This window comes from Thermobia domestica, chromosome 7 (assembly GCF_964235325.1).
Source record: "Thermobia domestica chromosome 7, izTheDome1.hap1.1, whole genome shotgun sequence".
Lineage (NCBI taxonomy): Eukaryota > Metazoa > Arthropoda > Insecta > Zygentoma > Lepismatidae > Thermobia > Thermobia domestica.
The window spans coordinates 294,981,257-294,994,638 of NC_137460.1; the positions used below are offsets into that span (position 1 = coordinate 294,981,257).

At 35.5% G+C, this 13,382-nt stretch overlaps 1 protein-coding gene across 1 annotated transcript in view; it reads right to left on the reverse strand.

The window, feature by feature from the left end:
• Positions 1-2,031: 2,031 nt before the first annotated feature.
• The window catches only part of LOC145691067 (uncharacterized), a 28,238-nt gene continuing 16,887 nt past the window's right edge, over positions 2,032-13,382 (reverse strand). Inside the window, exons 2-3 of the mRNA XM_081766724.1 lie at positions 11,219-12,470; positions 2,032-4,833 (exon numbers count right to left, since the gene is read on the reverse strand). Of these exons, the coding sequence (XP_081622850.1) occupies positions 3,822-4,833; positions 11,219-12,399 (2,193 nt within the window). The 5' untranslated portion in view covers positions 12,400-12,470 and the 3' untranslated portion in view covers positions 2,032-3,821. The remainder of the gene's footprint in view (positions 4,834-11,218; positions 12,471-13,382) is intronic.

Sequence of the window (13,382 nt, forward strand, 5' to 3'; positions counted from 1 at the left end):
GCCGGCTAGGCTAAAGGAGACGGTGATGATGAGAGATGAATGAAATAGTGAAATGAAGAAAGTAGGAGGAAACGAGAGAACCCCAAGAAAACCCACACACACGGTCTTTGTCCAACACAAAGTTCACTTGGGTCGAGCTGGGATCGAATCAGGGACCCCATGCACCAGAGATGAAAACTGTACCACTGAGCCACCGCAGCCCACGAGTAAATTCAAGTACTTGGGGTCAATACTACAGAAATAGAAGATATGAAGGGTAGAATTACCAGCAGTTGGACAAAATGAAGAGAAACAACAGGAGTACTTGCGTGACATGGTACCAATTCACCTTAAAGGAAAACTATATAAAGCAGTAGTGAAGCCTGCCATATTATACGGATGGGGGATGTTGGACAAGGAAGACGAGAGAGGAGAAGCTGAATGTTGCTGAGATGAAAATGCTGCACTGAATGTGTGGAGTGACGCGAAAGGACATGATTAAGAATTAAGTAATCGGGGAACAGTAAAGGTGAGACCAATAGTACAAAAGCTACAAGATAGTATATTGTGATGATTTTGGCATGTAAAAAGAAGACCTTTGGAAAATGTAGCTCACCAAGTGAATGCTATAGAACTCAATGGGAAACGAACGCGAGGCCAGCCAAAGAAATAGTGAGAGCTTGTGTGCAGAACGATATAGTACAGTGTGGTGTCACACAAGATAGAAACAGGTGGAGGACAGTGATCTGAAGAGGGCAAGCTTAGAAGAAGAAGCTGCCGAGGAATTGACGTCGTTATTTATTTTACTCAATTCTTTATTTTTGACATAGACAACGCCGAAGGCGTTATTTGTCTTTATTTATTTTACTCTGTTCGTTACTTTGTCACAGGTGCAACGCCGTTATACATTCTACTCAGTTACTTTTTTCTGACGAGGGCAACGCCGAAGGCGTTTCTCTGATAATTATTCTACTCCGTTCTTTATTTTCAAATAACTAACTCTCTAACTGTATGGCTTACGAAATTCTCCACTGACTTCTATCCTTAGCCAACTGGATTCAGTTTCTGCTTGGTATTCCTACTTTTGCGAGATCCATCTTAATATTGTCCTCGTATCTGCGCCTAGGTCTTCCTAATGGTCGTTTTCCAATTAAATTTCCAATTGAGACTTTGAAAGCGTCCCTATTTTCTTCCATTCTGGCTACATGACCTACCCAACCTACCCACTTGAGTCTCCTGGACTTCATGTGCCTTATACATAGTCATTTTGACGTATGATTAGCGTCAAACTAAAAGCTTGACTACTGCAGGAAATATATTAAGTCGAACTCTTTCGTATGACACTAATCACGCATCAAAACGACTCTGCATAAGGCCCTATGACTCTAAAATTCTTTGATAAATGGTATAACAGTTCCTCGTCATGAAGTTTTCGTCATTCCCTCATTCCCGTTTCTCCTGGGTCAGAATATTCGTCTCAGGATCTTGTTCTCAAATACTTTCAGTCTACGTTCTTACCTCAGAGTAAGCGACCATGTTTCGCAGCCATACAGAACAACACATATGATTGTCGTTTTATTTATTTTAAGCTTTAAATTCCTCGACAGATTCGTGACGACAAACGATTTTGAACTGTTTAATAACACGAATTAATATAATTAATTTCAAATATTTTGCACTAATATTATTCTTCCTATGCGAAGCCGGTCATTTCTGCTACTATAGAATAAATAAATCTACTCTTGTTCAAAAATTAAAATAAATTTTAGAATTAGAAGACATATTAGAGAAGACATGAAAATTTGATTTAGTATTTATTTCCAAACAATTTTGATAATAGCAATTGAATCAAGTGGTTCATGGGGACAAGAAGGACTAAATTTCGTCAATGAAGTTGGCCAACGCATATCGCTAAATCGGGAGATACCCGAGCAAGAGCATTCCTAATACAACGGATTAGTATAGCCATTCTACGGGGAAATGTGTCAGATATTTTAGGAACTTTCCCAACCAGCAAAGAATTAGAAGAGATCTCCCTTTTGTAGGCGGTTTATGAACTCATATTATGTTATGCGAATTTGTAATAAAATACTTTGTTTCTGCTCAGGAAAAAAAGTATTCCAGAAGACACTAAAAGCTTCAGGTTTACAATGAAAACAAAAGAAAAGAAAAAATGTCAAACATCTTGTTCTACTACTTACATTGTGTTATTACATGGAGAAATTTGTTAATGTTTTGTCGATATTCTGTTAGTGTTACTATTATTGCCGTTACACGTTTCTTATTAAAAATCTGTTATGTTTTCTTGATACATGTCTCGTTGTAAAATGGCCAATATACTATGCCTGGGACTATACATAAATATAAATAAATAAATTCTTAGAATACAATTTTGACAATAATTTTAGAATTTTCTTTCAACAAGAATAGCGCTACTTTTATTGAGCAATATTGGTTTACATAGAGCCGCTTTACTATTTGCACAAAATTCATTGGCTAAGGAATAGTTTCCTTAAACCAAGATTAAAGAATAGATCGCAGAGGAAGCTCCAACATCCCTCCAGCAAATCGAACATTCCTTCTAAACTAAAATAAACACGAAGCATTTAATTTTTGTTGGTATCAAATAAATTTATACACTGTATTTGGCGCTTCATATTCTGTCTTGTTCTTAATTATTTAATAACTGCGAAAGTGTAATCTAAATAAAGATAAAACTTGAAACTCGTAATATAGCTACTACCAAATTTAAATAGCGTATGGTTTATCAACAATATGAAAAGAGATGTTAATTATTGATTATAGAGAACAAATTTTCCTTACTATCAACTATGTGAATATTTTAACAAACATTTTCAATCATACGTTCAGCTCAAAATCATCGATATCGAATATACAATAAATCTGTTTCGACAAGATAATAAAATTTCGAACATTTCTGTCAGCTAAGAAACATGCATCACATATTACAAGCATAATAATTATACTGAATCCTTGCTCAATGAACTATATTAATCAGAAATCCAAATTTTCTGTTTTTCGTTTTCTTTTTCAAATTTAATCTACAATGTTTCCATTTTTTATGTTTCAAATAGAGAACGCTTTGTGTCTTCACACCGTCATTTCCTATTTTACGATGAAGAATTTCCTTGATTTAAGTCATTATTATGGGAGATTTTTAACATCCATTTCGACATATCAGTTACGAAATAATTCTTTATCTTCCACTATAAAGTACGATAGAGGACTTTAGAAATATAGAAACAGTATTCTGTATTCTATACAATGGATATATGAAGTATTCGTATACAATGTAATGAGCAATCAGGATAGTAACACATATTACAGTCATGAAATTAGTAACAAGTATACAATCTTAGAGTGCTTAATAATTTTAGTGAAATCAATTTCATGATTACTTATGAGACATTTCAAATTACTTATATGCAATATAATTCTACACGAGCTACTTGTAAATCTATTTAATGAAAAAAACGTGGGGTAATTATTCACTACTTATTTTTGTCGAATAATTACAACATGAGTAATACCACCATAAAATTTCAGATCTTTTAGTAGAGTACTGCACAAATCTTTATCACCATTTCATTTTATCTGGCTTGCTTGTCTACTGAAAGTTTACATGCAACACCATCTAATATAACGTTATTAGAGATGTAAAAATTAGAACAGTTGATCATAATTCTTATTTGTAAATCTTCAAGTAGAATAATAGTACATTGTAAGAAATTTAGAATTAATCAAATTTTGCAATGAAAACATAAATAAGCTTATATTACTCAGAATAATATAAATAAATGTAGTTCATTTCCTTCGTGAATTTATTTCTGGTCAGATCCATTGTTAGATCTTCCAAGGCCATGCTTTCTCCTCATATGTCTCCAATAGCTCGTCAAATGCCTGAAATATTCTCCGCAATAGGGACACAGCGATGGCCGCTTATAAGTGTGGCCTTGCACATGGATTCGCAATTTCCGTTTATCGTCGTAAATTCGGCCGCAATACTTACAGGCTAATATTCCTGGGTTCCTCTTCTTGTATGGACGTCGTTTCCGCCCTTCAGGCAGTGGGGGCAACTCTACGGCACGCAAATGTTTTACACGTATGTGTTGCTCCAGAGATCTTTTAAACATGTAAGTCTTCCCACAAGTAGCACATTCAAATGGTTCTTCCACGATATGTGCTGCCAAGTGGAACTGAAAAGACTTGCGACACGTTAAGGTTTTGCCACAAAATTCACAGCAGTAAACCAACTCTTCACGTTGTAAAGTATTTCTGGCTCTTCTTCGACTCAGCTCTAAAGTGCTTAGCTTATCAGGGTGGCAATGGCGGTAGTGAAGCTTTAAGTTACTTCTGCACGCATACGTTTTCCCGCATTCAGCGCATGTTAACGAAGGAACATTGAAGTCGTGACGACGCATGTGCTGTTCCAAATTTAAGAGAGTGACAAACTTTTTCCCGCATTGGTCACAGTGGAATGGGGCTCCACCAGGGATCTTGCGCAAGTGTCTACGCAAGTGGCCCTCGTCTGAATACGTCTTCTCACAGTGATAGCATGAAAATCTTGTACCTGAATGGGTTCTGAGGTGGTTGTCCAAATTACCTTTTGTGGCAAAAGCTTTTCCACATCGATAACAGCGGAATGGACGATCGATGATATGCTTCTTGGCATGGTTAAACAGATCATCCACTGATAGAAACAGCTCATTACAATCTGGGCAACTGTATTCAATAATAATGGGAATGTTTGATTCTGATTCATTCTCTATATACTTATCATTTTCATTGTGATCTTCGAATAACAACAGTTTATCTTCATCGTAGCTATCCCTCCTGAAAAGTACATTTTACATCTTTATTATGAAAACTTTCTATTTTGGGAAGTGTGTGTGTGTATTTAGAGATAGAACTAGCTATATTATATGTTTCTAGCTTATCCTAAGTTGTTCACGTATTATTCTCTATTAACTAAAGCTTCAAGAAATAGTATAGAGATAGTGTTGGAATTTATATATCTTGATATTTATTCAGAACTGTATTTCGAGTTTCTAAACACAGGCAGAAGAGTAATATTTAACTAAGGATGATTTGGTACATGCATTAATATATTTAAACTACTTTTTTGTGTGTGTGTGTAGTATTGGAGAAGTTACCAACTATCATTTCATATTTGTAAGAAAGAAAACTCTATACGCCTACTACAGAAATAAATTTTAATAATAACATATAATGATTTTCTTATTTACTTATTAAAACTTCTTATGCTTCTTTTAAAGAAAGTAATTGACTTTTTACACCGTTAACCAAAAAAAAACTAGATGTTCCATTAGTTCCATTGTTATGAACTTATAAATATGTCTTAAGCAGTTAAATAAACTTCTAGGTTATATTCAATAATAAAAATGAAAATTGTCAGTTTTATTGGAATTTTAATGTCCTATGGTTTTGCTGTTTAGGCTAAAGCAAAGGAGTGATTAAGGAAATTGAATAGTTAGGAAATAATTGCTGGAAGGAAATGGAATAATCCAAGTGAGAAACAACCCTATATTTTCACTACATTTTTCTGACATATAATTATGGGTTGATTATGCCTTCTTATGTCGACGACCTGAAAGTAGTATATAAACAAAAAAAAATGAACATTTAATCCAATAGAAATTCAAAAAAGCTTAAACCTTCGCGTACATGCAAAATTACTTATGCTAAAATATGTGTCAAACCTATTCATCATTCCCTACTATAAATTGAAAATTGACGAATAATGCCTAGGTACAAGGGCGCCGATTTCTCTGTAAATTTGGGGGGGGACATACAGATGCAGAAGGCATATATGAGGATTTTAAGACAAATTGCATTCAAATTATGCCAAATATGGTATATTCATAAATACAAGGAGGGGGTCCATATGAGCTTTTGGGGTGAGGCCGGGCCCCCTTGCCTCTCCAAGATCGGCGCCCTTGCCTAGGTATAGTTATCCTCCCGATTAATCTTTAGTGCACTGCTAAATCTGAAATTTACTATAGAAATGTCATAAAGTTATTTCATTCTAATGAATTTTAGTTTCTTCTAAAGTAATTATGGAAGAATTTTAAAAAAAAAAAATTAGAAATTAACAACTTTTTAAAATAATCTTGTGAAGTTCTTCTATGAGATTACTATATATACTAAGCTATAGAGTTGTTACAGATACCAATAATAAATCCGAAGAGGGTGTTTTCATTATAAATATCTTCTGATTGGGCTAACTCCGTCCAAGCTCCTTGGAATTTGGACCTGGCTGCTTGGCAGTCCAGGACTTAGAAAACAAAAGTGTTTCTTACTATTTGCGATTCGCAAATTAACAAATATGAAAGTATTATTAGTTAACATTTATTAATTGATCATCACCATTAACTTATCATTAAAAAGTGATTGTTATACTAACAGCGAAAAAAAAATCCTAAAGTATATAGGGTAAAATTTGAAAAAGATATTGGGACATCAGAGAAATAAATTGGAAAATAATATAGAGCAAAATTTCTAGTTCGACCCTTTCAAACTTCACTTTCTTTTAATCGTTAGTAAATATTTCCACATTTGAGGTAGTTAAAAGACATGTAAATAACACGAGCCAAGTTAGCATAAACTGGTGTCAATCTGGGGTACCAGATGTTCTCAATTGAAATATTTCATTATATAAATAAAAATTACACGATAAATGTTTCGTTTTATATAATACGATAAATGTGTATACAATCCAGTGGCGGATCCAGGATATGATCAAGGGAGGGGCTAAACCATAGTTTGCCGTTTTATTCAGTATAAAGCAGGATTGAAGTCCATTTTATCCTGTGTATATCTGAGCGTCAAGGGGAACTATAGCCCCCCATGGATCCGCGACTGATACAATCTACACTTCCGTGCAGATTCCTTTAGTTTCATTTGAGTTTAGGGTGTTACTTACCTTGTTTCTATTTAAACGTAATCAAGACTAGATTCAAATTGAGCTGCATGTATACGGATAATATTGTATGTGAGAAATTTGATTACGGGTTATTCAGAAGTATATGTGCTTACTAAACAAAAGTAATATTTAAACAAATTTTTTATAGTTAAGAAATAAAGAGTCCACGTGGATTAGAAGATAATAATTAGCAAATATTACCAAATATTTAACTTAATTCTGTTGACGATAGAGTACAGGATCTCAGATATTGAACGTGTAATCCTAACAGCATCACAACCGTATTTATACGCCTTACGAATCATACGTTTACTTCCAGATAGTGGAAGTTACTTGTATTATAATTACCAGACTTCTTTATCTGTGGTATTAAGGTTCTCTTAAGGCAGTGACAAAAGTAAAGTCGAAGTCCTCACGAAGTTGACTTGGCATCTTCTGAGGGATATATATAAATCTTAGATATGAGTTTTAAGACATTTACTAAATAATTATAAACAGAATGTATCCTCTGCTTTATGTCTGTTTGCAAACACCTGTATGATTGATAGAAATGAACATTTTAAGGTGTTTATTTTCAATGTATATATGTTTAATATCTATGATCTTTTCTTAAATGTTCCGTCTCGTTTAGCCTAGCCGGCTTAAACATGGGACATAAAACTTGAAAGTTTCATTTCATTTTTTTTTCTTTCTTAAATGTTAGTTCCTGACATCTATTAATGTTAATCTATGATTAGTTATGATTAGTTATGAAATGTTTGTATCTAGCATCTATAATTGGGAAGTATGTCTTATATCTATGACTGATTCTGAAGTATTTGTCATAAATCTATTATTGTTAATTATTGTTATGATTATCTATGATTCTTTCTGCATTATTTATACCTTAACATCGCTATTATTCATATATATATTAGGATGTCCCTTATATAAGGTAATTTCGTGCTACGATACACTCACAAACGAAATGTACTCTATATGATCGTAAACACGCATTAGTAAAATAGCAGCTCTCTACGAGACCGACTTGACGACAAAGTTATGAAATGACGTTTTCACATTATAATTTAGAACGTCAAACCGTGATAACGGAGAAACCAAAAGACAGAGAAACAAAACTTTGCACGAAGCAACTAGAGAAATGAGGGCACCTGCCTATGTATTGATAAACATCACCAGATGATCTGTGTGGCCAACCCAAAACAGTTATATTTTTGTAAATCGAATGACCAAATTCGATATCATCATTCGGAAAAACAATGAAAATAAAGACAAAAGAGATTATAAACGCAGATCAGTGTTGCAAACTTTTCGACAAATTACGTGAAACATGTGTTAAATGCAAACTCCGTTGGTGCATACAGAAAATGAGATACTAACGTTCTATACACCTTAAATATTGACAAGAACTGTTTGCAATGACTCGTTGCCTTTAACAAAAGAGAAAACTTGAGTTTGGAAAAGGTACAATAAATCGGAATAGGTCACTAGTGCGGTATGGTTTAGAACCTATAATGCAAGGCGGTAGAACACAGAGTCGGATTTAGGTTTGGTGGGGCCTTAAGCTATTGAAGGTAATGGACCCTTTAAGTATCAAGATGAACGTAAGCACCCTATACAGAAATGAAGAAACTAGTGATATTTTAGGAAGCAGGCTAGCAAAAGGGGCCCCATTACTTACATCATAGGAGTCTGTTGCTATATGTAGATTTTACACAAGCACTGTTGCTATATGTAGATTTTATTATTTTTCTTATATTTTGGAAATATACATCCAGTTGTTTCCTTTAATTTTGGGGGCTCCCAAGAGAGTGGGGCCCAAAGCTATAGCTTGTTTAGCTTATACATAAATCCGGCACTTGTAGATCATGAAGAAGAGTACTGTGGATATGTGAGTTCGATAAATCACGTACAGAGATATTTGGTGTCTTGTTAAAGCTGAGAAGTGTGGTTTGTAAAAGATGGCAATGCTGGGTGCGCCAACGGCGTTTGCATTTAACATATGTTTCACGTTATTTCTAAAACGCTTGCAACACTAATCTGCTTTACCATCTCTTTTGTCTTTATTTTCATTGTTGCTTCGAATGATGATATCCAATTTAGGTCATTCGATTCACAAAAACGTAACTTTTTCTTAGGTTGGCAACACTGTTCATTCGGTGACATTCGTCAATACACGGGCAGGTGTCCTCCTCCCTCTAGCTGCTTCGTGCAAAGTTTCGTTTCTCTGTATCTTTTGATTTCTTCGTTATCACAGTTGGACATTCTAAACTATATTCTAATACGGAAACGTCATTTCATGACTGTCGTGAAGTCGGCACTGGTTAACTTTCTCGTAGAGAGTTGCTATTTCACTAATGTGTATTTACGCTAACATAGAATACATTTCATGGGTGTGTGTATCCTAACACAAAATTACCTTATATAAGGGACATACATATATATATATATATATATATATATATATATATATATATATATATATATATATATATATATATATATATATATATATATATATATATATACAGGGTTTGTCCGGATTGAGCCAATCGTTACAATTCTTTAAAAACTTTCAAAATAGGCTCCTTCTGCGTCGATGCAGCGCTGCCAGCGCGATTTCCAAGCATTGAAGGCGTCACGGAATTCATTCTCCGGAATAGCCTTGAGAGCCGCGGTGCAAGCTGCTTGGATCCCCTCTGTCGTCTCAAAATGCTCGACTTTCATCGGGCGTTTCAGGCGAGGAAACAAAAAGAAGTCCGAGAGGGCCACATCTGGGCTGTAGAGCGGCTGTGGAAGCGTTGGGATGCCGGCCTTGGTCAGGTAGCTGTTCACAAGAAAGGCGGTGTGAGCCGGGGCGTTGTCGTGGTACAGCTTCCAGTCGGCTCCGATGTCTGGTCGGACCCGATTGACCCTTCGTTTGAGTCTCTTGAACACTTCCACGTAAAACTTTGCGTTGACGGTTTGTCCAGGAGGAACAAATTCATGGTCGACGATGCCTTTGATGTCAAAAAAAGACAATAAGCATCGTTTTCACTTTGGATTTGCTCATTCTTCCCTTTTTTGGGTGAGGAGACGCCGGCGTGTACCACTCGAAAGATTGCCTCTTTGTCTCGGGATCATAGTCAAAGATCCATGTTTCGTCACCTGTGATTACGTTATTCAAAAATTAGGGGTCACTTTCACACATGTTCAAATTTTCTTGGCACAATTCCACTCGCCGCAATTTCTGGTCGTCAGTGAACACTTTTGGGACAATCTTCGCGCACACCTTGCGCATTTTCAAATGCTCCGTCACAATTTCATGAACCACAGTTTTTGGTAAATTTAACATCTGGGCAATTAAACGAATACTTAGTCGACGGTCTGAGTTCAAAACTTCGCGCACACGAGTCACATTGTCGGTGTTTGTCGAAGTCGAAGGTCTTCCAGCACGGTCTTCATCGGCGACCTCTTCCCGGCCCTCCGAAAAGGCCTTGTGCCACCGAAACACACCACTTCTTGCTAAAGCATCATCTGGGTAAGCCTGCTTGATCATATCAAACGTCTCTGTCGCAGATTTACCGAGTTTAACACAGAATTTAATCGCGTACCTCTGCTCTAACGAACGCTGCATTTTCGGTTTCCACCACGCACAGAAACACGTCGCGCGAAAAAGCCTGTCCTGACTCTCCGTGTGCTCGGAGACAACTGACCAGCCGCTCGTTCGTTAGCTAGGAACGCCCTCTACCGGATCCAGTCGGTGCGCGCACGCTCCGAAATACAGTCATGGCGGAATAAAATAAGTCCTATTACTTCCCGGACAAACCCTGTATATATATATATATATATATATATATATATATATATATATATATATATATATATATATATATAATGTGATTCAATCTCAAATACTTAAATCTGTGAATATTTGTGAAATATAACTTTCAAATTTATGATTCTTTCTGAATTAAGTTAAATCTATGATTGCTTCTAAAATGTTGAAATATTAAATCTGTACTTCGATTACATATCTTCGGTGAAAAGCCTGTTAGCATAAAGAACAATAATTGTGACTAATCAGGGCGTATTGCTTTCATCATCTGAATTGAAAATAGTTTCTGTTTGCGCCTACGTTTCACTCACAACAACACAATTGTTGTTCCATTTGCAATGTATCACATCATTGTTTACCGTAATAAAATTTCGAATTAGCATTAATCTTTCAAAAACCTGCAAAGTTGATTGAAATACTTATCAGAACATTGAATGTCTTATGTTAAAACTACAAACCTGTTCATGTAACTGATGACTTCTTCATAGCTTTCCCTTTCTCTTTCATCTTTCTGCTCTTCTTTCTCTATTTCTTTCTCTTCCTCTTTCTCTATTTGTTCCTCTATTTCTTTCTCTATTTCTTCCTCTTCAATTTCAATCTTCATTAAATCATCAAGTAAGATCATTCCATTCTCTTCTGAGAAACTGTTCCCCAAGTTGTTAAAATAATCAACATTGTTATTTTCATCAAATCCATTGTTTTCCACACACACTATTCGAAATTGACCTTCAGTCGGAGTATAATTCTCATTGGGGACATTGTTCTCGATATATGTTATTTCAAGTTGACCTTCAACCAGAGTGTTATACTCATTGATGTCAGTGGTTTCTATGTACGTTGTTTTAAATTGACTTTCAACAGAAATGTTATTTTCATTAAAGTCATTGCTACCTGTTTGCACAATTTCAGACTGTCCTTTATCCGAAGAGCTATTATTATACAACCCAGTATGGTCTATGTATGTTATTTCAAGTTGAGAAATCTTATTCTCATCCAAGTCTGTAGTTTCCACGTACACCTCAAATTGACCATCAGACAGGGTGTTACTCACATCAAAACCACTGTTTTCCATATACCCTATTTCAACTTCACCTTTAGCCAGGGTGTTATTCTCATTAAAGTCGCTATTTCGCACGTGTGGCATTTTAAATTTGTTCTCAGCGAGGGTGTTATTCACTTCAAAGTCATTGTTTTTCACGTGCACCTCAAATTTACCATCAGCCAGGATGTTATTTTCTTCAAAACCATTGTCCTGCACGTACGCCATTTCTACTTTACCTTCCGCCGGTATTTCATTCTCTTGAAAGCCATTGCTTCCCACGTACACCATTTCAACTTTACCTTCAGTGAGGATGTTATCTTCATCAAAGTCATTTTTCACATACGGCATTTTAAATTTACCTTCGACAGGTACCTCCTCAGTCACTACATAGTAACCCTCATCATCAGAGTTCATGCAAGATTGCTCTTCCTCAAGAAACATTTTCATTTCTTTCTCTTCCATATGAGTTGAAATATAATCCGAACACACTGAGGAGTCTGAATCTTCATGTTTGCACTCGTTTGTGATTGGCAAATAGCTGGATGGGAACGTCTCCGTTTCGTTACCTTCATCCTCAACTTTCGTTATTTCGATCATTATAAAGTGTACAATAATGAAAATGCGCACTTTATACTATAAATTTCCTCTGGGCACACTTCATGGACGTCCTGAAAATATAAAGGAAAGTACAAAAATAATAGAAGTAAATGCTGTATATAAAATTTAATGTAACTAATATATACGGAGACATCTTGTAAATAAATAGTAAGTAAATAGCATTTCAGAAACATGAAAATATTTAATATCACAGCAGTCCACATTTACTAATCTTTGCTGGTTTAGAAATTGCGATATACTGTGGAAATCAAGGGAAATACTTCAAACCTTTTATATCTCAAAATTGAGTAAGTTCCAACGAATTAAGCGCATCCACTGAAGGTGATATGAATTTGGAGAAAATTCCCGAAAACTTTTAAAATTTGCTGTTCATCATCGGTCAAGTCATTTTTCAGTTCATATTAGCGCAAAAGTCAGCTGTTAGACCACATTCATGTCAATAACTAAGGATTACAGGACAGGAAATATATCGTTGAAAAGCTGCAAATGAGTTAGACCCTGTTACAGTATCAGAACAATTGTCACCTATCAGCTAGGCTATCATTGCAATCCACCATACTAACCTAGTGGTAAGCCTTTGGTGTATGGGTTCCTAGTGAAGGAGCACTGAAAACAATACAGTGGTTCACATTCCACCTTACACTTTATAAAGCCACGTCTCATATAGTATCGGTGCTTGAAAGGGACTCTAAACTTCAACAAACAAATTATATGTTTGCAGTGTTACTAAATAACAGCCACTTTCCGCCGCAGCCAATATTGCCAAACTGAGACAGTGAAACACCCCTTGTAGTATCATGTAATTTTAAAATTGGTTTTCTGAGCTCTGTTGACATGTAGCAGTTCCATACACATCTAAGGAAACCCTTGCCAAGAATGTAGACTGCTCCGACTTAACTAACAGTAAAACGTAGTTAATTTTCCGTGTGGTGTTGGATGCTAACTGGTATAGAAAGCGATTA